General features: G+C 41.0%; 1 protein-coding gene across 3 annotated transcripts in view; it reads right to left on the reverse strand.

The window, feature by feature from the left end:
- Window positions 1–1,347: 1,347 nt before the first annotated feature.
- The window catches only part of SNX19 (sorting nexin 19), a 39,303-nt gene continuing 18,850 nt past the window's right edge, over window positions 1,348–21,800 (reverse strand). For 2 of the 3 annotated variants that reach the window (XM_033097256.1, XM_033097259.1), the window contains 3 exons: window positions 4,943–5,127; window positions 3,829–3,916; window positions 1,348–2,761 (listed from right to left, as the gene is read on the reverse strand). In XM_033097256.1, the coding sequence (XP_032953147.1) occupies window positions 2,629–2,761; window positions 3,829–3,916; window positions 4,943–5,127 (406 nt within the window). In that variant the 3' untranslated portion in view covers window positions 1,348–2,628. Of the gene's footprint in view, window positions 2,762–3,067; window positions 3,176–3,828; window positions 3,917–4,942; window positions 5,128–21,800 lie in introns of those variants that run through there. The other variant, XM_033097257.1, reaches the window with a different exon arrangement.

Genomic DNA, 21,800 nt, shown 5'->3' on the forward strand with positions numbered 1-21,800 from the left:
TATTGCAAGTCAATCATAATGCCATTCTCAATGTCAGCGGATTGGCTTATGGGAGGGCAGTTCTGGCTAACGAGTCATAATTTTCTTGATGGGCTTCTGGGAGAATGTTTCCTCATTCTTTAAAAGAAAAAATCAAAGAGATGCCCCTATTCTTTCACAGATATTGTTTTGTATGAATGTGATGCCTCAAACTGAAACAACACTGAAGGGAGATTGTCTGAGGACACTTACATGTTTACAATAGCAGAGCAGAAAGGTGGAAAAAATCTGGGCCCTTTATGAGGTCAGAGTTGCTGAATCCATCAACCCCTGAGGCTTACCTACTCAGGTACTAATTTAATGGAAGAAAATAAATTTTCCTAGTTTAATTTCAGTCCAAAGCTTCCTAACTCTTATTACCATGGACAATGTTTACACATATTTTTACTCCACCCAGGACCTAACAACTGTTGTTGGGTGCGATGAGGAAAGAAAGAGCAGTGGTTGGAAAATGAATGGACCGGGTAGGACCCAAAAAAAAAAAAAAAGATAAAAAATGTTCTGGGTCACTGCAGGCCCAATTTTTCATTGCCTTTTATCACTCTCAGCTGGGAGTATCTTTTCTTGATAGCAATGGCTCTCTTCCAAATGCAGATCTCCCTTGTTGTCTGAACTTGTTACCCAAGTAACAAGTTGGCAGGTTGTTTCAAAGCCAGATGGGTTTTGATGATTTCCTTGGCGATATCCATTATTTCCCCTGTGGGTAGATGGAGGGTATGAGGACACCTTATCTTTTGGGGGCAGAGCCTATGGGTGGGGTTTCTTATATAACATGAAATACAAGGAAGTTTTCTTTTGGGTTGGAAGTATCAACAGATTCCTTAAAATTTATAGCTACAGGAATTTTTTGGTGTGTCAACATACATACCACTTCTGAGCCAGAACTAGTAGCAGAGATTCAAAGCATAATAGGTGGCTAAGTATGGGGAGAGAAGGTAGCAGAAAACAGGACTCCACCTGTCCCGCAGAGCACCTTGGCCCTAGAGGAAGCAGGTAAAGGGTCAGCTCCAGTAAGTCAGCTGGATCTCTGCAGTTTCACACCCCAGCAAACACTCCCCAAAGACAGGCATGCTGAGAGCCTTCTGCCTTGAGGGTCTAAGGTGGGAAGATGCTTGTAGAACTCTGGAGCCATAAAGTCACTGTAAAAATTGAGTTTTAAAGCTAGAAGGGTCCAGGAGACAATATTTCATTCATCTCCTCGCCTTCAGGCAGTGACAATGTATCTAAAGACTCTCAATTGCAGCCGCACACATTTTCTGGTTAAAAGCCTGGGAGTGGGGATGGGGATGGGTAAAAAGATTTCAGGACTTTCTTCCATAAACCACTTTAATGATGTGCCCATCAACTACTTCAGGGCCTCAGAGAAAGTTGACGCTTGTTCTAGACTCACATGTTCTTGTCAGGTTAATCCCAAGCCCCTCTTCTAAATGGGAAGATCCATAATTCAGTGAAAGAAGGCTCTAACAGGGGAGTGCTAAAGCATGAGGGGTGAGCAAAGGTCTTGCAGTGATTCCCTTTAAACCTTTTCTGTCAGCTCGTATTCACATGCATTTACTGTGAGGCACTTCCTCGTGACTTTCCCTCTGCCTCCTTCTCTACCAACACTTTATCCTAATTGCTCCATTTGCTGATAGACACTGCAGCCTGACACAGTACCTCTGCCTTCATTACTGGTGTTCCTAAAGACTAACTAGACCCTTAAGGAATAGGAAGTACAAAGCTTTATGGGGACAATCAATTCCCTGGAAGTTTGCTGATATTATTGGTTCCGATTAAAAGTTCCCCGCCTGACTTGTGAAGAGAGAACCCCGTCATTCCTGGGGTTCCTATTCTTTGTGCATTCTCAGCCATGGTGCAAGTATTTCCCTTCCCTTTGGAAGCACTGAGTTGAACATGCAAATTGTCATATGATTTTGTTGAAGAAAGACAGAGAGAAGGTCACAAAGCTAATTAAATAAAACCTGTGATGCAACTCTCTTTCAGAAAAGGCTGTGGAGGGTTGGGTGGATGTACCAGCGGCCTTGGCAGTCTGCTTTGAAGTCTTCTGGACAGGAAAAGTGTAGCCACCCAGGGAAGCAGGCTTCAGTGATATCCTTCATAGGTCTGATGTGCTGGAAAACAGCCAATGAGCAAGAAGTCCCTTGAGAAATGTGTCCCTCCCTCTTCTGGAATTGTGGGAACCTAGATAGGACCCAGGGTCTGGCTTTCAAGAGCACTCCTGAATGAATTTTCTGTTTCCTGGTGGGAACAGAGAACTCAGAAGATTGTCTCTTCTCCAGGGAAATCTGGCTCAGGTTATCTTTTTCTCTTGATTTACCTCGAGTTTGTGTGTTGGTAGATTAGGTACACGCTGCATAGGGCCAGGCTATCAGCAAACAATCTTATGGCAACGGGCTCATTCCTCTACCTCACAGATTCCTTTTTCAAAGGAAATAGGATCTACCCACCAGCAACACTAACCACCACAAAAAAAGTACGGCAATGGACACGCGTGCAATTGGTACATATATTCTCCCATCACCTGACTGGTCTCTGAGTGGCAGAGTAACTCCTTTTCAAACCTTCGAAGAATGGGTGAATAACCTATGGCTAAAGGGAGACACCCATCCTCTTGGGGTTGCCTGGGGTATCTGAGGCAGAGGGGGTTGTGGCAGACTCCTCAACTGCAGCATTGAGATCCAAGAATTCCAGGATGATGTCCCAAAGGCAGTAAATCAAATGCCTGAAACAAATGGACACAACTTAGAGGAAGGCGTGGCTCACTCAGGAGACACCAGATTCTGTTTACGGCATTTATTTTTCCCTCCCCACCCCCCCCCTACGGATATAACTTGATGAAGCCACTGACATGACACACGTTTGTTGAACTAAAAAAGGCTATGACCCCAGTAAAGGTACAAATAGTACTTGAGACTAGATTTTAGAAAATTCTGTATTTGTTTATATAGCGACATTAGCACATCGACACTGCTCCGAAGAACTGTGAGGGAGAGAAAATCCCTGTGATATCAACTTACTAAGAATTTTCAGAGCTTCTGACTACTGCTGTTTCTCATCACTATAGATGTACAGGTTACGTCACAGACAATGAGGCAAAGGCCAGGATCCTTGAGGAGTGGGAGCTGGTAGAGGCCGTCTGCTTTGGGACAGGGTTTAAGAGAGGAGTGGACGTGCTCAGTACTTCTCAGAAGCGGTCTATCCCAAGGTACCAGCCAGGAAATACTTAGCTCTTCTGAATTATTCTAAGAGTTTTCACCCAGCATTTCTGGTGCTTTATCAAAGTCCAACCTCATTGTCTGTCTACCTCATATAAAACAAAGACCATTCCTAATCCTAACACTAATCATAGCTTTGCTGTGAGGCCATCAACCTATGGGTGAAAATCATTATATGGCCTATAACGCACAGGCCAGGGGATGTTCTCGATGTTCACAGAGGCTGGCAGATGTTGGAAAGAAACAGTAAGCACATGAAACAAGCCTGCAGGGTGACAGCGCACTTTCAGTAGCTCAAATGGGGCCTGCACCAAGTTCTGCCAAATGCCAACACAGAAGAGCATGGTGCAACACCAGCTCCCTATTACATGACAATCTGTAGGAGCCAGCAGTGTGTGGGTTTTACTTGGTATGTGTGGACCTGAGTATCACTCTCCGCAGTCAGGACCCAGGGCAGGGAAAGACTGTGGTCCTGTTCTTCTCAGTGTGGGTTGTTCACTTGGAAACCTTGGGCACCTCTGAGACCACAGATGGCTTCAGCTATGCTGATGGTAGGTACACACTTTTCACCTACCTATTGATGAGGGGTTGCTGTAGTGACTCCAAGACTAGACTCCAGCTCAGCCGGCATTTATTCACCCCAAGGATTTCTACCAGGACATCTGAAGAGGAAAATACAGATGTGGTGTTAGTGTTACCAGTGAAGGCTTAGATTCTAAGGAGATTTTCTCATGATATCTGCTCTCTGTATTCAAATGGGTTTTTCTGGCATACCTCTGAACTACACAGCCAAACTAGAAATCCTCAGAAAACAGAGAAAAATTAAGGAAAAATGTTTCTTAAGTTAGGTGTCTAAATAAGAATGGGCCTCAAGAAATGATTTTGTAACCTGTCACTAAAGTGCAGGTACCTCTGATGTAATGGCTTAGGTTGGAGAACAGAGGTTACTAACAGTAAATAACACTGTCCTGAGCTAAGACTTCACTACTGTACCCTGGTGAACACAGCAGTCATAGACAAACTGCCCTCTAAAAAACTGTCAAAGCAAATAAAAAGAAACCCGCTTCAGAGTTTGTTTTTATTTACTGCTACAGACCATGCACCTTACTCAGTGGCCCCAATTTATCTAGGCTGAGCTTCTGCAGGACATAGATTTCCTTCCCTGGTCCGAATTCTGAGTTGTCAGAGAACTCAAAGTCTCCATCTGGTAGGAATGGTTCTGAGACCTGCCTCTGTGGTGTAGCAGAGCTTCCCCAGATCTGCCCCACAGTTATAATCCCAAATATCTGCAGGATTCTCACCTACTACCATGTTTCCCCGAAAATAAGACCAGGTCTTATACTAATGTTTGCTCCAAAAGATGCATTAGGGCTTAGGTTCAGGGGATGTCAATCTAAAAAAATCATGCTAGGACTTCTTTTCCAGTTAGGTCTTATTTTCGGGAAAACACGGTACCTGTGATTGGTCACAGTCATCCTTTTCATTCCCTCAGCATCACCTGGGTGAAGGGTAAAAAAATTGCAGCCCTGATCATTTTCCCATTAGCCTGAGAATTGGTGGGTCAACAGGTTTTTGAGTCTAGCCACATTTAAGGCCCTTTGAAAATGGGGAAAGGTGTGGGGCAATGGTGGCAAAGCAGGATCAGAAAGAAATAGTTCTTAGAATAATCAATCTCATTGTCCAATTACCTGGCAGGACTCCCATGAGGCTCTGCAAAGCTTGTTTCTCAGCAGTCAGCTTCTGCTCCTGGGTCCTTACCAGCCGCGGATACTTAGGTAAAGCCCCACCAGGCCAGATGGATTCCTGAAGAAGTCGGAGGTACTGCACCCAGCGCTGTGGACATGTTAGGTTAGCTACTTGCACCTCTAGCCATCTGTGGTGGAAGAGAGAAGAAAGGTCAGATAAACCTGAAGGAAAGGGCACTCCAAGGTATAAATCATGTAAGCGATCCGAACAGGGCAAAGCAAAGTTAGTACCAACACTCACAAATTAAACCAGGCCAGTTCAACAACTTGGGATCACAGAACTTGAAGAAGAGTAATAATTCTGATATTGTTATTTACTGAGCGGCCACTATGAGCCATTCATTCATCGGATTAAGGGTTTTACAGAACACAACACTTATAAGCACCACAAGAGTTCTGTCACACCTCTAAAAAATTTCTCGCAGTGTCTTGGTGTTCAGGAAATGTTTGTTGATTAACTGGCAATTGTTCTTATTATAATGAAAATTTCCCTTTGTCTCTGTCTCTGGGCAAGGCTGCACCTTTCCAGAATTGGAAAGCACCTTTCCAGAATTGGAAATCCCTCCAGTGGGAAGCAGTGTAACTTCTCAGTGACACATGCATGCAGCCTGTACAGTCAAGGGCTTGATGATTTTACACAAATCCCTCTCCCTTGCCACCTTGTCCATATCCAGTTGGTCTTCACGTCTTCGTAACCTGTCTTGAGCATTTCCTATGTCTGCACTTTGCTCATAAGCGTCCTCTCCCTGACAAGGCCCTCTCCTTCGTAGTAGCAGAAGTCCACCTTCAGGCAAGACCTGTTTAAATCCCACCTCCTCCACCAAATCCTTGATCATTCCAGCTAGAAGTACTCTCTCTCCCCTCCGATCTCTACTGGCACTTAGTTCTACAGCACAGGATTGAAACTAATATTTTACTTTGGAATATAAATTATTTTCTCATGTGTTTACAGCTTTACTTTTCCAACTAAATTATAAGCACAAGAGTTTTATGACTTTTGGCTCCAAAAATAATTCCCACAGTGCCTTGGTTCTCAGGAAATGTTCGTTGATTAACTGGTAATTGTTCTTATTACAATGAAAATTTCCTTTTGTCTAAATTTCAAAAATGAGTCAATAACTCTGAGGGGGTAGATATACCAAGTCTGCAGTTCCTACATGGTGTTTCCACCTTATTCTTTATTTGTCCCTGCATTTTTTTTTTCAGAGCAATGTGGCTACTAGCTAAAGTTCAAGACCACCGAGGCCTCCTTAGTATGTACCATGGTTGAGACTGGCATGACTGTGGCCGTAATGGATGAACTACCAACCAGGTCTAACTATGCATGGAAGACTATCTGGTACAGCACCACATGGCAGCTCATGCCGTTGCTCCTACGGTATACCCGAGTTACTTGTCATCTATCCAAGAGCAGAGGGGCTGCCAAGGCAAACTTTATTTAACCTCCACTCTGCCAGACAGTCTGCATTCCACTCAAGCTAGGCATTCCAGCCTTGAGGGCTGCAGTCCCCAAGTCCAGGGCTCACAAATGATTCTAAGAATAGGAAGTCTAAAAGGTAATGGCAGGGCAAGAATGGCAGATATTGACGGAGATCAAGAGCAGTACAAAGCTGCCCTTGCCCGAAATAGCCATCATGATAGTATTTGGTATTATTAGGGCTGCATTGCCTTTTTATAGGGCTTTTCATTCAGCGAGCCTAAGACGCCTGATGAAAGGGATCCTGTAGCAAGAATTCCTGTTTCTGTTTATAGAAGAGGGCTACCAAACAGGGTGCAATGACCTGAGTTTTCTGTAGGGAAGCAAGTGATCCGATTCTCTTACCCCTAGTTTTCTAGAAGCTTTACCTCAAGCCACATACACTTGTGTGACTTTTGCTAAGGGTGAATGATGTGTACCAAGGTCTCATCTAACTGACTGGAGTCCCAGGAATATAAGAAATAGAATTTGTACAAACTGGCAGAAATAAAACAAACTTCATGTCTAAAATAGAGGAATATAGTTTAGAAAGTGGCTTCTATTTGCTAGTTTGTTTTTCTTATTATTTTTCATACCCTGAAGGTAAAAGACACAAACTACACACTTGTACCACAGATTTAAACATTCATTCTTTTCAGGTTTCTCCTCTTGCCCAGGTTCTTCCCTCCTCCTCTAAGAAAACAGAGGCTTTCTCCTAGACATTAGCCTGAAATTAGCCTGTTTTCATTTCTTAGCCCCAGCGAGCCCATGGAGAAGACTAGGGCAGTAAATCTTTCTTGTTCACAGAACTTGTGAGATTCGGCATCTCTTCATGAATGATGAATCTCTCAATCTGTAAGGAAAAAATGATAAAGCCCAAACCAAGAAAATCACCACCACCATTACTACCATTGCCCAAACTGCCCTGCCCCACAGATAGTACAAAAAAATCTATGAGCTGTACAGCCATTTCTAAGGCATGCTGTATTATTACAATGTCTTCCTTAGGTTGTAAATGGCCACATTCAGGGATTCCATCTCCTTTGCTATGCCTAACACTGAGCACAGAACCAATAACACAACAATAAAGAGGGTAGGGGTTACTTCATCCAACAATCTCTTCCCCCCTTTCCACCTCCATATTCCCTTCCTTTTATTCTCTCGTCCTGCTCTAAGTGAAGCTCCATACACACCACCAGTGCTTTATCTAACTTTATGAATTCCCTTGGTCCTGCTCAGTTTATTCTGAAACTGAGCTAGAGCAGAGAAAGCAGAGGGATCAGGCTCTGGAGAATCAAAAGAGAGACTGACGCCTTAATTCTTCCTCATTAGTTCTCTTCATCTGTCTATTCCACACGTTTCCTTTCTATTCTTAACGTAGGAGTGAGAAGGTTAAAAAGAAATCTGTGTCCCTATAGCTCTCTTGAAGCAAAAGGAATGAAATTTACGTGTCTGGAGTCCAATGCATAACAGCTATTCCAGCATCAATTTCTGAAACCTACGGGTGCCACTTATAGTTACGCTAACAGAAATCCCAAGTTTCAAGGTGGATACACACACACACACACACACACACACACACACACACACACAGAGTTCTGAAAATGTATTATGAATTATTTATAAGAAATCACTAAACACAAATTCTATTGTTTATGTAATATAAGACACATGAGGTAAACATGCTAAAATACGGCAGAGAAGAGTTTCAAATAGCATTGGTTTTCTTTTCTGCTACTATTCCAGTTCTGATATTTGATTTAAAGATATCTCTTTCTACTATCCTACCTTTTTCCCAAAGAAAAGAAGAAGAGAAAAAAGCCAAACCAGTCTGTTCAGTTAGGACATCTCTCAATGATTCAGTGCAAATGGAAGCCTTACTAGTGGGCCCAGAAATAGCCAATAAAATGAGAAAAAGGCAACAACAGATTGACACTGACACATTCAAGAGCTTCTCTGATGCCAGACGTGGAAGGAGGAAGGATGTAGAGATTAGGGCTTTACATTGCACTGAGAGTGCATGTCTTGTCCATGTTCAAAGGAACTTGGTCTGAAATAGCTACAGATAGAGGAATGAAGCTGTGGCTAAAAAATAAAACAGTTTAATACTAGGGCTTAAGATGGGCACTTCAAGGTTAGCAGAAGGTCCCTTTCCATCAAAACAGCAGAATCAAATCTCACAAGAAGGGGAGAAAACTGTGGGGACCATGTCTAATCTAAGTAGCCAAATTCCCTTCACTTTTCTAAGAGTTGCTATGGCTGAATGAGCAAGGACCCTGAATTAAGTATGGCTTAATGGGGAGGCCAGGGGGAAAAGGACAGTGAAATTATAACACAGAAAATATTCCTAAGAGCAGTAAAAATATTCTAACAAAAATGCCTGGTGCAGTCTCAATGAAATAAAATAACGGACTCATTCCTTGTACCCTTTTTATCCACTGGGCTGTACCTCTGTAGACAACCCAAGTGCGATTACGCTCCCAGCTCATCCTAACGTACAAAATACAGGTCAAAGAAAAACAGAAAAGAAAGATCAAGTTAAAGCTTCTATCATTCTAAATAGATACATAGGACATTAGAAGTATCAACTTATTTTATTACCCTTAGAGCAGGGTTTTCCAACCTCGGCTCTACTGACATCTTGGACTGCTAATTCTTTGTTGTGGAGGGCTGTTCCACACACTGTAAAATGCTGAGCTGCATCTCTACCCCCCACCATACTAGTTGTGTGACAATCAATGATGTCTCCAGACATTATAACATGTCCTCTGAGGAACAAAATTGTTCTCAGTTGAGAATCATTGCCTTAGACTTAGGGTCTTTTGTATACAGTGTATCAGGCCACTTTTACAGTCATTTAAAAACTGGTGGTTGTGGCACAATATTTTTCAAACTGTGGGATGAACAGCATTAGAGGCCATGTAATCAGCTTTGTGGTTTGTGATATTTAAATACATATAAATAGAAATAGATTAGAAAACATCTCATGTTTTGGGACCCTTCTGTTTCATATACGAGATCTGACAAGTTCGCAAACTCATCCTAGAAAAAGTGCTACATACCTCATTGCTGAATATCACTAGTTCAGCTTCCCCTAAGGAAGCTATGCACCAATGCCAGCGCCTAGTCCACCCTTCAAAGCAATTCTGGAACTCTTTTTCTGGGATGGCCATCAGAGCTGTCATTGTATTACCCTTGATGTCCTGAATGTCATCAAAATGTCTTCCTTTCAATATTTCCTTTATCTTCGGGTAAAGGAAGAAGTCATTGGGGGCCAGATCAGGTGAGTAGGAAGGATGTTCCAATACAGTTATTTGTTTACTGGCTGAAAACTCCCTCACAGACAGTGCCGTGTGAACTGGTGCATTGTCGTGATGCAAGAGCCATGAATTAATTGCTGGCGAAAAGTTCAGGTCATCTAACTTTTTCATGCAGCCTTTTCAGCACTTCCAAATAGTAACCTTGATTAACTGTTTCCCAGTTGGTATAAATTCATAATGAATAATCACTCTGATATCAAAAAAGGTTAGCAACATTGTTGCAACAAGTTCGAAAACTTAATTGACCTGTATGTATGTATATATGGATATATATCTGATATATGTGTGTGTGTATGTGTGCGTGCCCATGTGTGGGTGTTTATGTGGATCATGATGTAAAATGTATTTCTTACAATGGGTTGAAGTTTAAAAAAAGTTTGAAAAGCAATGATATAGTACAGGGAATTAGGAATTACAACAAAAGGGGGAAAAAAGCCTACGCCACATTTTTAGCCTCCTGGAAACACTCCGCATCCCACCCACCCCCAAGCACCCTGTAAAATGTTTACAATGGCATAAACCATGCACACTGTACCCACACTCCCAGTACATTACTTTGAGCATGTGGCTCATTAAATCAGTTGCCTCAATCTATGGGGTAGAGAGAAAGGAGATCTGGAGGGTGATGGTGTGGATCCAGGGCATTTTCCACTAAACCACTTGTTTTTGCCAATTTCATACCTGATAAAACACTTCTCTTCCCTCTGATTCCTTTTCCAGGCCTCTGCCTTCCTGCCAGAGACCCTTGTGTTTATACAGTCCCCCCCGGCAGCTCTCAGCTCTAGGCTTCTCAGTCCTATAACTAGCCAGACCCAGGTTTCTCAGCTGTGTCTGAGAAAGTTCAGCATTGTTGTCCTCTGTGTATCTAGGTCACCATCCTTTCTTGCCTGTATTGGGAGAAGAATGAGGAGGAAATGAACTTCAAGGGCAAGATACTCTTCTTTCTTTCTCCCAATGACTATTGTAAAATCTAAAACGGCTCATGGTGTCTATATAATTTCTTCGTTGTTTTTACATTTATGTTTTAAATCACAGATCCCCATTTAAAACATGAGCTTCAAGGGTAGACTATATAGTGCCTAAATACCACGATTTAAGAATCTGAGTTCCATACTTTTATACCTAGCCATAAAGAGTTTTTGTTTTTGATTAGTAATGTACAAGTTATGGATATAAAATATGCATTAAGAATTGAAGCATTCTTAATCAAGGAAGGAAATTAAAGAAATCATTTGTTGATCCAGTCAAGATAGGAGAATAGGTAAATGCTATGCTCACACCTCTTCTCAGGACATCAAAATTGCAAACTGCAACTAAACTATGTAACAACCATCATTGAGAATCACCTGAAGTCTAGCTGAACCGAAGCCCTACAACTAAGGACAAACAGATGCAGCCATCTTGAGACTGGTAGGAGGAGTGGAGACACAGAACGGGCTGGTCCCACACCCATGTGACCATTAAAAATCAGGAAGGATAACTTGGCTGTGGACGTACCCCCTCCAGAAAAATGAGGGGTCCTACCCAGCCCCACAGCAGGCTCCCCAACCCAGGGTCTCAGTGCTGGGGAGAGAGGTACCCGTAACTTCTGGCTGTGAAAACCAGCGGAGATTATGGCTGAGTGAGATGGAGCATGGCTTGAGTCCCAGGCACTCCTCTTAAAGGGATCAACACGGACTTACTTGCTGATGGAGTTACTCGCTCTGAACTACAGTGCTAGGGCAGCAGTTAGAAAGGTGCCAGGGACGTAACAGGGAGGAACTGAATTGTCTGGATTCAGGGTGAGGGCTGGAGGAGCAGTATTCTACCTGATGGAGAAACTGGAGGAAGCCATTGTTTCTTTATTGGGCCCTCCCCTCTCCCGGCATGCAGACACAGGTGGCCACCATATCTGAGTCTCCTTCAACCTTGTTAACACAATTCGTTCACCCTGATTCCCTAAGACCCCACCTTACCCAACTTTCGGGCCTACCCAAGCTGCTTCCAGTGGCTTTTCTGTATAAATGGCTTGTCTTGGTTCATGCTGAGGACTTTCCTAAAATTTCTCAAAGGTTCACAAAACCCAAACAAGCAGCACCTGGCTTTAGCATGTCCCAGACCTCTGGCTGAGCTGCACTAAGCCCATCACTAGTGACAGCCGACCTTGGTTCACAGCTTGGCCTCTTGAGGCATCTCCAAGCCCAGCATGGTCAGCGGCCATTTGTGGATTGCTTTGTGGCTCATGTCAGGTGGCCCTGGGCAGGGCATAGGCTGCAGCTGTACTTGGCTTTTGGTGGGGCCCCTATCAAGAGGCCCTGGTGCTGGCACACCTGGTGGTCAGCTTCGGACGGGGTCGGAGCATCACCCAGCTGCCTCTGGAAATGACACACCCTAAGGGCAGACTGGGCAGGCACTAAAACCCTGCCAAAGAGAATACTGTCCCTAGGGTCTGACCCTGCACAACAGCTCCTCCACTGTATTCACAGCCAGTCCTCACAAAGAACTGGCCTGAGGGTCAATCCCAACCATTGACATGCAAACAGCAATGAAGGCTCAACTACAATAGGAAGGCACACACAACCCACACAAGGGACATACCTTGAGTACCCAACACAGGTGACCAGGAAGACTGCGCCACTGGGCCCCCCAGGACACCTACTACCTAAGGCCACTCTACTAAGTCCAGAAGACATAGCAGCCCTACCTAATACTTAGAAACAAACAGGCAGGCAGCCAACATAGAGAGACAAAGCAACATGTCCCAAATAAAAGAACAGAACAAAGCTCCAGAAAAAGAACTAAACAAAATGGAGACAAGCAATTTACCAGACACAGAATTCATTATAAGGATGCTCAATGATCTCAGGGAGAAGTTCAACAAAGAAGATACAGGAAACATAAAAATGGAGATAGAAAACATAAAAGAGAACCAGTCACAAATAAAGAATACAGTGACAGAAATAAAGAATACTCTAGAGGGAATCAACAGATTAGATGAAGCAGAGTATCAAATCAGCAATTCAGAAGATAAGGTAGAAGAAAACACCCATTCAGAACAGCAAAAAGAAAAAAGAATCCAAAAAAAATGAGGATAGTTTAAGGGACCGCTGGGACAACATAAAGTGTAACAACATTCTCATTAGAGGGGTACCAGAAGGAGGAGAGAGAGAGCAATGAATTGAAAATCAATTTGAAGAAATAATGACTCAAAACTTCTCTAACCTGGTGAAAGAAATAAATATACAAGCCCAGGAAGCACTGAGAGTCCCAAACAAGATGATCCCAAAGAGGCCCACACCAAGACACATCACAATTAAAATGCCAAAGTTTAAAAACAAAGAAAATCTTAAAAGCAGCAAGAGAAAAGCAGTTACCTACAAAGGAGCTCCCATTAGACTGTCACCTGATTTCTAACAGAAACTTTGCAGGTCAGAAAGGACTAGAATGAAACATTCAAAGTGATGAAAAGCAAGATTACTCTACCCAGCAAAGCTATCATTTAGAATCAAAGTACAGATAAAGAGCTTCCCAGAAAAAAAAAAAAAAAAAAAAAGCGAAAGGAGTTCATCAACCCCAAAACAATAACAACGAATCTTAAAGGGACTTTGTTAAAATGAAAAAAAAAAAAGATAATAAATATGAATAATAAAATGGCAATAACTACATATCTATCAATAATTACTTTCAATGTAAATGGATTAAATGCTCCAATCAAAAGATCAGGTGGCTGGAGAACTGACTCTGGGTGGTGAACACAAAATGTGATTTATAGATGATGCAATACAGAATTGTACACCTGAAATCTATGTAACTTTACTAACAATTGTCACCCCAATAAACTTTTATTAAAAAAAAAAAAAAGATCAGGTAGTTGAATGGACAGGAAAACAAGACCCTGACATATGTTGCCTACAAGAGACTCACTTCAGATTGAAAGACACATACAGACTGAAAGTAAAGGGATGGAAAAAGTTATTTCATGGGGGAAAAAAAAAAAAAGCTGGGGTAGCAATACTTGTATCAGACAAAACAGACTTTAAAACAATGGCCATAACAAGAGACTAAGAAGTACCCATTAAACCCACGTCTGGGTATTTATCCAAAGAAACCCAAAATGCTACATGCTACTTCAAAGGGATGTGTGCATCCATATGTTCACTGCACCATTATTTACAATGGCCAAGATGTGGAGGCAGTCTGGGTGTCCATCAATGGGAAAATGGTACATATATACAATGGAGTATTGCTCGGCCAGGGAAAGGAATGGGTTCTTGCCATCTGCAGTGGCATGGAAGGACCTAACATTGTGCTGCATGGAATGTCAGACAGAGAACGACAGATGCAATGTGATTTTGCTTCTATGTGGAATCTAAAGAACAAAATAAACAAACAAAACAGAAACAAACTCATAGATACCGAAAACATTTTGATGGTTGCCAGGAGGGGGATTGGAGGTTAGTAAAAAAGGGCAAGGGATTAAGACATACAAATTGGTTGTTACCAGAAGTCATGGGGATGTAGGGTATAGCATAAGGAATATAGTCAATAATATTGTATTAACTATGTATGGTGTCAGATGGGTACTAGATTTATTGGGGTGATAGATGGGAGGGGAACTGAGGGTGAAAAAGTTTAAGGCATTAAGAAGTAGAAATTGGTATTTACAATATACTCATGGGAATGTAATGTACAGCATAGGGAATATAGTCAATAATATTGTGATAATGTGGTATGGTGTCAGATAGTTGCTGTACTTATGGTGATCACTTCTTTTAGGTATATAAGTGTTGAATAACTATTGTGTATGCCTGAAACTAATATAATAGTGCATGCTAGCTATATTTTAATGAAAATCTTTTAAAAAGGAAATCATTTGTTGAATCTTAGAGGTCATCCATTATTCCAATCACATTAATTCACACATGAAAACACTAAGAACCACAAAGGAACATTTCATAGCAAGAGGTTACTTTACTTTAGAGCTGGAAGAAAATGTAGAGGTTATCCTTATGTAACCCTCCTCACAAAGAAATCCCCTGTATAATATCATGGTATAGCCTAGGGTTCTGGCCTCTGAATCTAGAAAACTAGGCTCTTTATCTTAGCTCTACCACCAATTAGGAATGTGACTTTGGGGAAGCTGCTTAATTCCTGAAACAGATAATTTCTATTCATTAGAGATACTTCCTAAACACCGGCAACCAAAATCTCCCTTTTGTAACTCCCAGTCATTGCTCATACTTCTGTCCGCTGGAGTTAGGGTTTCCGCAGGAATTCCCGCCCATTCTCGTGATTTTTTTCCTTCGCTTTCCTGTTCCCAAATTCTGAGAAAAGTTGATCGGGAAATTGGGAGAATCGGCTCCTTGAACCCAGTAATACCCACAATGGGAAATAAACGTACTACTCACAATGTATCTCTTAGACATTTTTCCTATTTATCATTAGGGTTTCTGGGTGGGAATTCCGGCCCGTTCTCGGGAATTTTCTTCGCTTTTCCATTCCCGAATCCCCAGAAAAGTTGGTCAGGAAATCGGGAAAATCGCCTCCTTGAACCCAGGTGATTGGTAGTATTGGCCGTCACTTTGTGGAAATGATTCATTGTGGAGAACAGAAAACAGTTTATATCTCGGGATTCGGGAACCAGAAAGCGAAAACAATTCCTGAGAACGGGCAGGAATTCCCGCCTGGAAACCCTAGCTGGAGCTAACAGGATGTATTGAAGTTACCAAGTCAAATCTCACTTTCATCAGACAACACTTTGTGTTTTTAAACACATCTATTCTTTCTTCCCTCTATATACCCTATCTATATACCCTCGATTCCACCAACGTCAAAGTTGAGTGCACAGAAGACACTCAATAATATGTGTGATGAATGAAGGAGAGAAATAAACCATTCGTCATCCTGGGTGTGTGTTGCTTTGTTACTCTCTCTTAAAATAAGAGTGCCCAGAAGCAAATACAACCTCCAGATATTCCCTAAGCAGCAAAGAATGCAGAGGATTACTGCTTTCCTTGATCCAGACACTATACTTCTATTGATATAGTCAAAGGTTTTGTTGGCTTTCTGGGCATACACAACAAAGCACCAACTCACACGTAGTTTGCAGTCAACTAGAACCCTAAGTCTATATACACGCTTTAACACAAAATCATATGCCCCTCTGTTCAGCCTAGTCTTGCCCTTTTATACTTGTGCAATTTTTAAAAAATTTAAATTCTGATTTGTAACATTTCTACTAAATTCCATCTAGTTAGTTTTAGACTATCATTCTAGCCTTTCTAAATCTTTCAAATCTTGATTTCTGTCATCTCGAGTATTAATTATACCACTAAGATTAGAGTTAGTTGCAAATTTACTGATGAAAGAATTTAACAGGATAACAAGAGCGATGCTCTATTACTAGAAATTTCCCTCCAGATTGACATAAATTAAATACTTATGAGGTAAAGACACTCAACTAGCTACAAATAACTTAAAAGTACTATAGTCTAGGCCACATACGAGGTGTGATCAAAAACTATGGTGAATGCTACTGCCGAGTGCCATCTGACAGAAAGGCAGGGATCTTCAACACAGGAAATGGCGCATCGAACCTTAACAACAGTGTGTGACAAGTTTCAACTTGTTCGGTGAAGTCGGTGTGAGCTATGGTTGAGAAAACGTGTGTTTTAAAATGTGCTATAAATCATGGATCACGAACAATGCATTAACGTGAAATGGGCAAATGGTTTCAGCCTCCATCATGACAAGGCTCCCTCTCACACATCGCTTCTGGCACGGCAACTTCTGTCAAATAAAAACATTACGGTGTGTCCTCATCCACCTTATTCACCAGATCTGGCACCGTGCAACTTCTGGCTCTTCCTCAAAGTCAAAAGGACCATGAAAGGTAAATGTTTTGAATCGATTCAGGACATGGAAGCAGCTACAACAATGCAACTAAAGACATGCACGAAAGAGGACTTCCAGACTGCTTCAGAAAGTGGCAAGAATGATGGGATAAGTGCGTTTGAAGAGATGAGGAGTATTTTGAGGGGGATTAATGGCAATGTGTCTTTTACTATAATAAACATTTTAACATTCACCATATTTTCTGATCACACCTTGTATATCCATTTTGTCCATATGGTTATTATGAAAATATGGCAAAAATTTGTTGAAATCCATATACAGTATAACAACCAATGCATTCCTTTTCTATAATGATCTAATAATACTGCTACAAAAATTTAGAAAACAATGTTTATCAGGCAGGACACATTCCCAATGAAGGTATACTGGTTTCTGGAGCTCGCCATTTACCTCCCCAAGTGTTCACAAAACAGCTATTTAATAAACTGCTTCAGAAATTTCCAACAACTCGCATGATATGGCTATTTTCTTAATGATCTTATGTCTTTATGATAAATATAAGTTTTTTCAGTTCCATGGAATATAATCTGGATCAGGTACATGAGCTTTAAAACAGGTTAAATACTCTCTTATTTTCATTCCTATTTTAGTTTTCAATTCTAGTTTAATCATGTTTGTTCAATTCTTGTTAGATCATTTTCCTTGATGGAAGAAAGAGAAATTAAATAGCTTAGCAAAAAGTAGACCAACTCATTGTTGAATAAATGAAAAAATGTTTTCTCAGTGTAACCAGTTAATACTACAACATCTGTTCCAAACAATTTACCTGTATTTTCTTTGTTCTTCTTGTTTTTGAGGGTTTTTTTTGTTAGTGTTTTAGTTTTTTTCTCTTAACATTTATCCACAACTTCAGCTCCTTCTGAATTTAAGCTTGCTGGACACCATTCTGATTCTAGTGCTATTGTTTGGTATTACTCAGTATATGGCCCTTCTCTATATTGTTTATATATGTTCATCTACAATCTGATCTGTTAACGACCCTGTTTTCATTTGATGCTGATTCTTTTCTTTCCTCATTGAAATCATGTGTTTGTTTACTCCATTTACTCAACACATACTGATTGAGCTTCTTGTAACAAAAGAATAAGATTACAAGGTTTTGAGAGCAGGGATCTTATTTAGTTCATTTTGATGTCTTCCTCAGCATTTACCATTATAGTGCCATGCATGCAATAAGCGATCAAATATTTACTGAATGAATAAGTCTTATTCCGCAACTCTCAGTGATAACTTCAAGTGTTATAAAATTTTAAGTTCATTTATTACTTCATTTATTTATTAAAGCAGTATTATTATTTATCTCCTACTGTGTTAAGTTATCCTGTGAATTCGAGTACCTCTTGTCCACCTCCGTTTTCTTTTCTCTCTCTCAGCTGTTTTCCATAATATCCAGTTTTAGCTTTATCTCAATTTTTTTTTTAGCTTCCTCCTCTTCACTGAGTTGGTGGTCCTCCTGCCAAGTATATATTTTCTACTATCCTTGAGTTTTGCTCTATCTGTAGTTGGGAGTATACCATGTGAGTATCATGTGCCAAGGTACAGAAATTTAAAAAACCTTCCTTTTGTACCAGTTACACGGTTAACTATTCATTCCACATTCTCCTTTTTCTTCCCAAGACAGAGCTTTCTTCTATCTAGAAGAAAAGATGAGAATAGTCTGGGCCTCCAATTCCTTAAGTTTTCTACCAAAAATCTCAAAATTGTTAGAGATATAGCTCACACTTCCTTATGTGTCATTATTTATTTTTACACAAAAGCAGATAATCATCTATTGATTTAATGAGCAACAGCAGACTTTAAATCACAACTCAGATATACTGTTCAGGAAGATATTAGACTATCTTATTAGTTATGCTTCTTAATCCACAAGATAGAAAACTGAGTCATTCTTGATTTCTCCTTTTCCTTGTCCCTAATCCACATGCCCCACCAGCACCACCACATAATTTTAAAGCAATTATTAAACCTGGTTGATCCTTCTTCCTCAATACCTCATGAATTTACCATCCCTTTACCATCTCTGGAGCAATGATCTTAGCTTAGGTCCCATCACCCTTCGTTTCTATCAGTTCAATTCTTTCCTAATTTGTCTCCCTGGTCCTAACTTTGCTTCCTTCAGTTAATCCTCTACAGCACTATTTAAGTTACAAAGTTGATCATGTCATCACCTGTTTAAATTTTGCAAATGGTTTCCTACCAAATGGGGAATAAACTCTATGTTCTTTGAATGGCTCACAGGGCTCTATATGAGTTGGTGCCTATTAACCTCTTTGGTGTAATCTTTAGCCACTTTGTTGCACAGCATAGATTCTAATCATACCTGACTTCTTTGAGTACCACAAATACCATATTATTTTACTGCTCTGCCTTTAATGCTCTGTTCTCCAATGTCTGCTCTCAACGTCCCTTCAGCCTTTAAATCCTATCTCAGATGTCTTGTCCTCTGTAAGCTTTGCCTGGGCCCCTCATAATTGATTACTTAGCTCCTTCTCTGAATCGTATCAAGTCCTTTTTAAAGTTCTAACTTATACTATAAGTCCTTATTTACAAGACTGCACGTCCAACAGAATATTAAATTTCCTAGGATAGGAATTTGGGGTCTTTTTCTTTTGTATTTTGATCACTTAACATAGTGTCTGCCACAGAGTGGGTAAGCAATAGACATTAGTTACTAAGTGAATTAATGCTGTATGTGGAACACTGGTCTTAAAGCATGACACACAGATCAAAATAAGCTTTCTGAAAGCAGCAGCAGAATAGTGAGCTCTTAATTATAATATTTGTGCTTTCGGAAGAGGACAATAATAGATTAAAGAAATAGTGAACAATCTAGATATCCTTTGTATTTAGCATTTTATGTAAGTATTTACATAAACATTTGTCAGAGTTATTTTCCTAATAGTTTTTTGTTCAGGCCAGTATTAAAATTCAACTGTGTGCCAATACACCAGTGGGTGGATGTTGTAAGAAGTACACTGGGTAATAAGTCAGCTGAACTAGAACTAAGAATTCATCATGAATAATCCTCACAATTCATACCTGGTTATGCATACCCCTGGAAAGGAAAAAAGGTGGAAAGCAAGGGAGTGGGTCAGCCATGCTTCATGTCTGGCACTCTCTATAAATCCTAGAAAAGAGAGACAGCTGCCAGCAGCCTATGTTTTCATCAGTTTTCCTGGCAAATAGGCCCAGAGAATAAAAGGAACTGAAAGTTAAACACAAGCAAAGGGGTTATCAGGAGTATGAATTACACTTGTATTTTGGGAAGTGCCCCTGATGGATGAAGCACATTCAAACTGATTCCAACCCATTACTTGAAATTATTAAGAAGAAAAGGAGGCAGCAGAATGTTTGGGCAAAAAATGACCAAAAGGAAAGGTTTGGCTACCAGTCCAACAAGTACAAAATGAGAGGGAGACAGTTGGGGGTTCTGTGTTCATGAGACAAATAAGACTGATTACAAAGGAAGATCTCTAGAAATTTGTTTTCGATTTGAGTATTGTCACAACCTTAGGATTCCACTTTGAAAGTTTACTATGCAAATATAGCATGCCTCTAAAGACCTTCAGGTCAACTTTTCTCGGCCCCATACTATGCTGCTATCAAGGCACCATAATCTAGCTCTGAAAAATCAGGGCTGACAGACTTTAAAGCTAGCCGAATCAAAGTCGTACTTTTTGGATGACTGCCTGCTATTCGTTTGATCCAAGTGAAAGCAGCAGCAGGACATCTTTCTCACAACCAACAAATTCCTCAGAGTCTCCGGAATAGCCAATGTCTCTGCTCTAAGCCCAAGAGATTCCTCTGTCAGGAAGCAGCCACCACAGTTTTCACGCCAATACTGAGCATAAAACAGGTTCACACCTGTCTGGGAAAAAGACAAACTTGGTATCCAGAAGAGTGACAAAGGTTTCACACAGGCAGTGTGCTGCAGTAAGTGAAACCAACACTGAAAAAACACAAACACGTTTGAACCTGGCTTGACCACTTAAAAGCTGAAATGAACTCTGAGTTCTGGCTTCTTTTTAATGAAACGGGCTCATTCTTGCCTTGTCATCTTCACAAGTTAATCAAGATCAAATGAGAAAAATGAAGGCAGTTTTCAGAGTGCTTGTGTGTTTGTGGACGTGTCAGAGGAAGATCCCTTAATCCTTCCAGATCCAAGGACCTAAACAATGGCAGAATCCTGAGCAAGCTTTGCATTTCATGCCTCGGTTTCCCCTTTTGTAAAACTTGCTCTACTGCTAGCAGGCTCAAGGATGTAAATATTAGAGCAGTGAACCATTTTTGTAATGAGTGTTTAAAAAGACTGGCAAGGGACCGATCCCATGGGGTTATGGGTAATTTGAAGACTGTGTTTTGAAAACCTTCCGAAAACTAGATCTTTATATATTAAACAATCAAAGTTTCACTGCAGGGACTGCAGGATCAAAAATGAACCTTTCCTTCTTTCCTTGGTCCCATGTGAACTGCAAGCCTGGCTCATTCTCAGTCACCAGGTAGTTATTCTGCTAGTTAAAATGGCCACCCATTCAGAAGAATATAGAGTCTGGAGGAGGGAAAGGCAGGGAGAGGCAGAGAACCGTTTACAACTGCAGCACTGGGAAGAAAAGCAAGACACAGAAGAGGGCGGGAGGCAGAGATTTAGTGGTTGTCTTGACAGCTAGAGCCCCTGTTGTTCCTGGTAAACTTACCTCACAGGAAGCTCTCCAGTCTCTGCTCTGGGCAAAAGCCACCACTACAGGAGAGGAGGAACAGATGCTAAGTATGTGCTGTACTGGAATGGGCAGGCCCCCAACTTCTACAACTAGTCCTGACCACAGATTTAAAGTAGGCCCAACCATGATTTGGAGGAGAAGAATTAGGGATTGTATTTAAATACGCACATGGTAGAATTCGAAATTATGCTGTGAAAATGGCTAGAGTAAGCTGGAAAAGACTAGCTTGGAAGAGAACAAAGGATAAACATAAGAAGCAGACGTCGAAGTTAAGAAAGCAGGAAAAACATTGGGAGGAGCATGGGAAGGAAGGACAAGTGGGACAGAAGAACTACCTGAACATATTTGTTTCCAGTTTCCTGCCTACAAGCTGAATTTTGAAAGCTTTCCAAATACAAGAACATCTATCCTGA

This window comes from Rhinolophus ferrumequinum, chromosome 25 (genome assembly GCF_004115265.2).
Source record: "Rhinolophus ferrumequinum isolate MPI-CBG mRhiFer1 chromosome 25, mRhiFer1_v1.p, whole genome shotgun sequence".
NCBI classification, from domain to species: Eukaryota; Metazoa; Chordata; class Mammalia; order Chiroptera; family Rhinolophidae; genus Rhinolophus; species Rhinolophus ferrumequinum.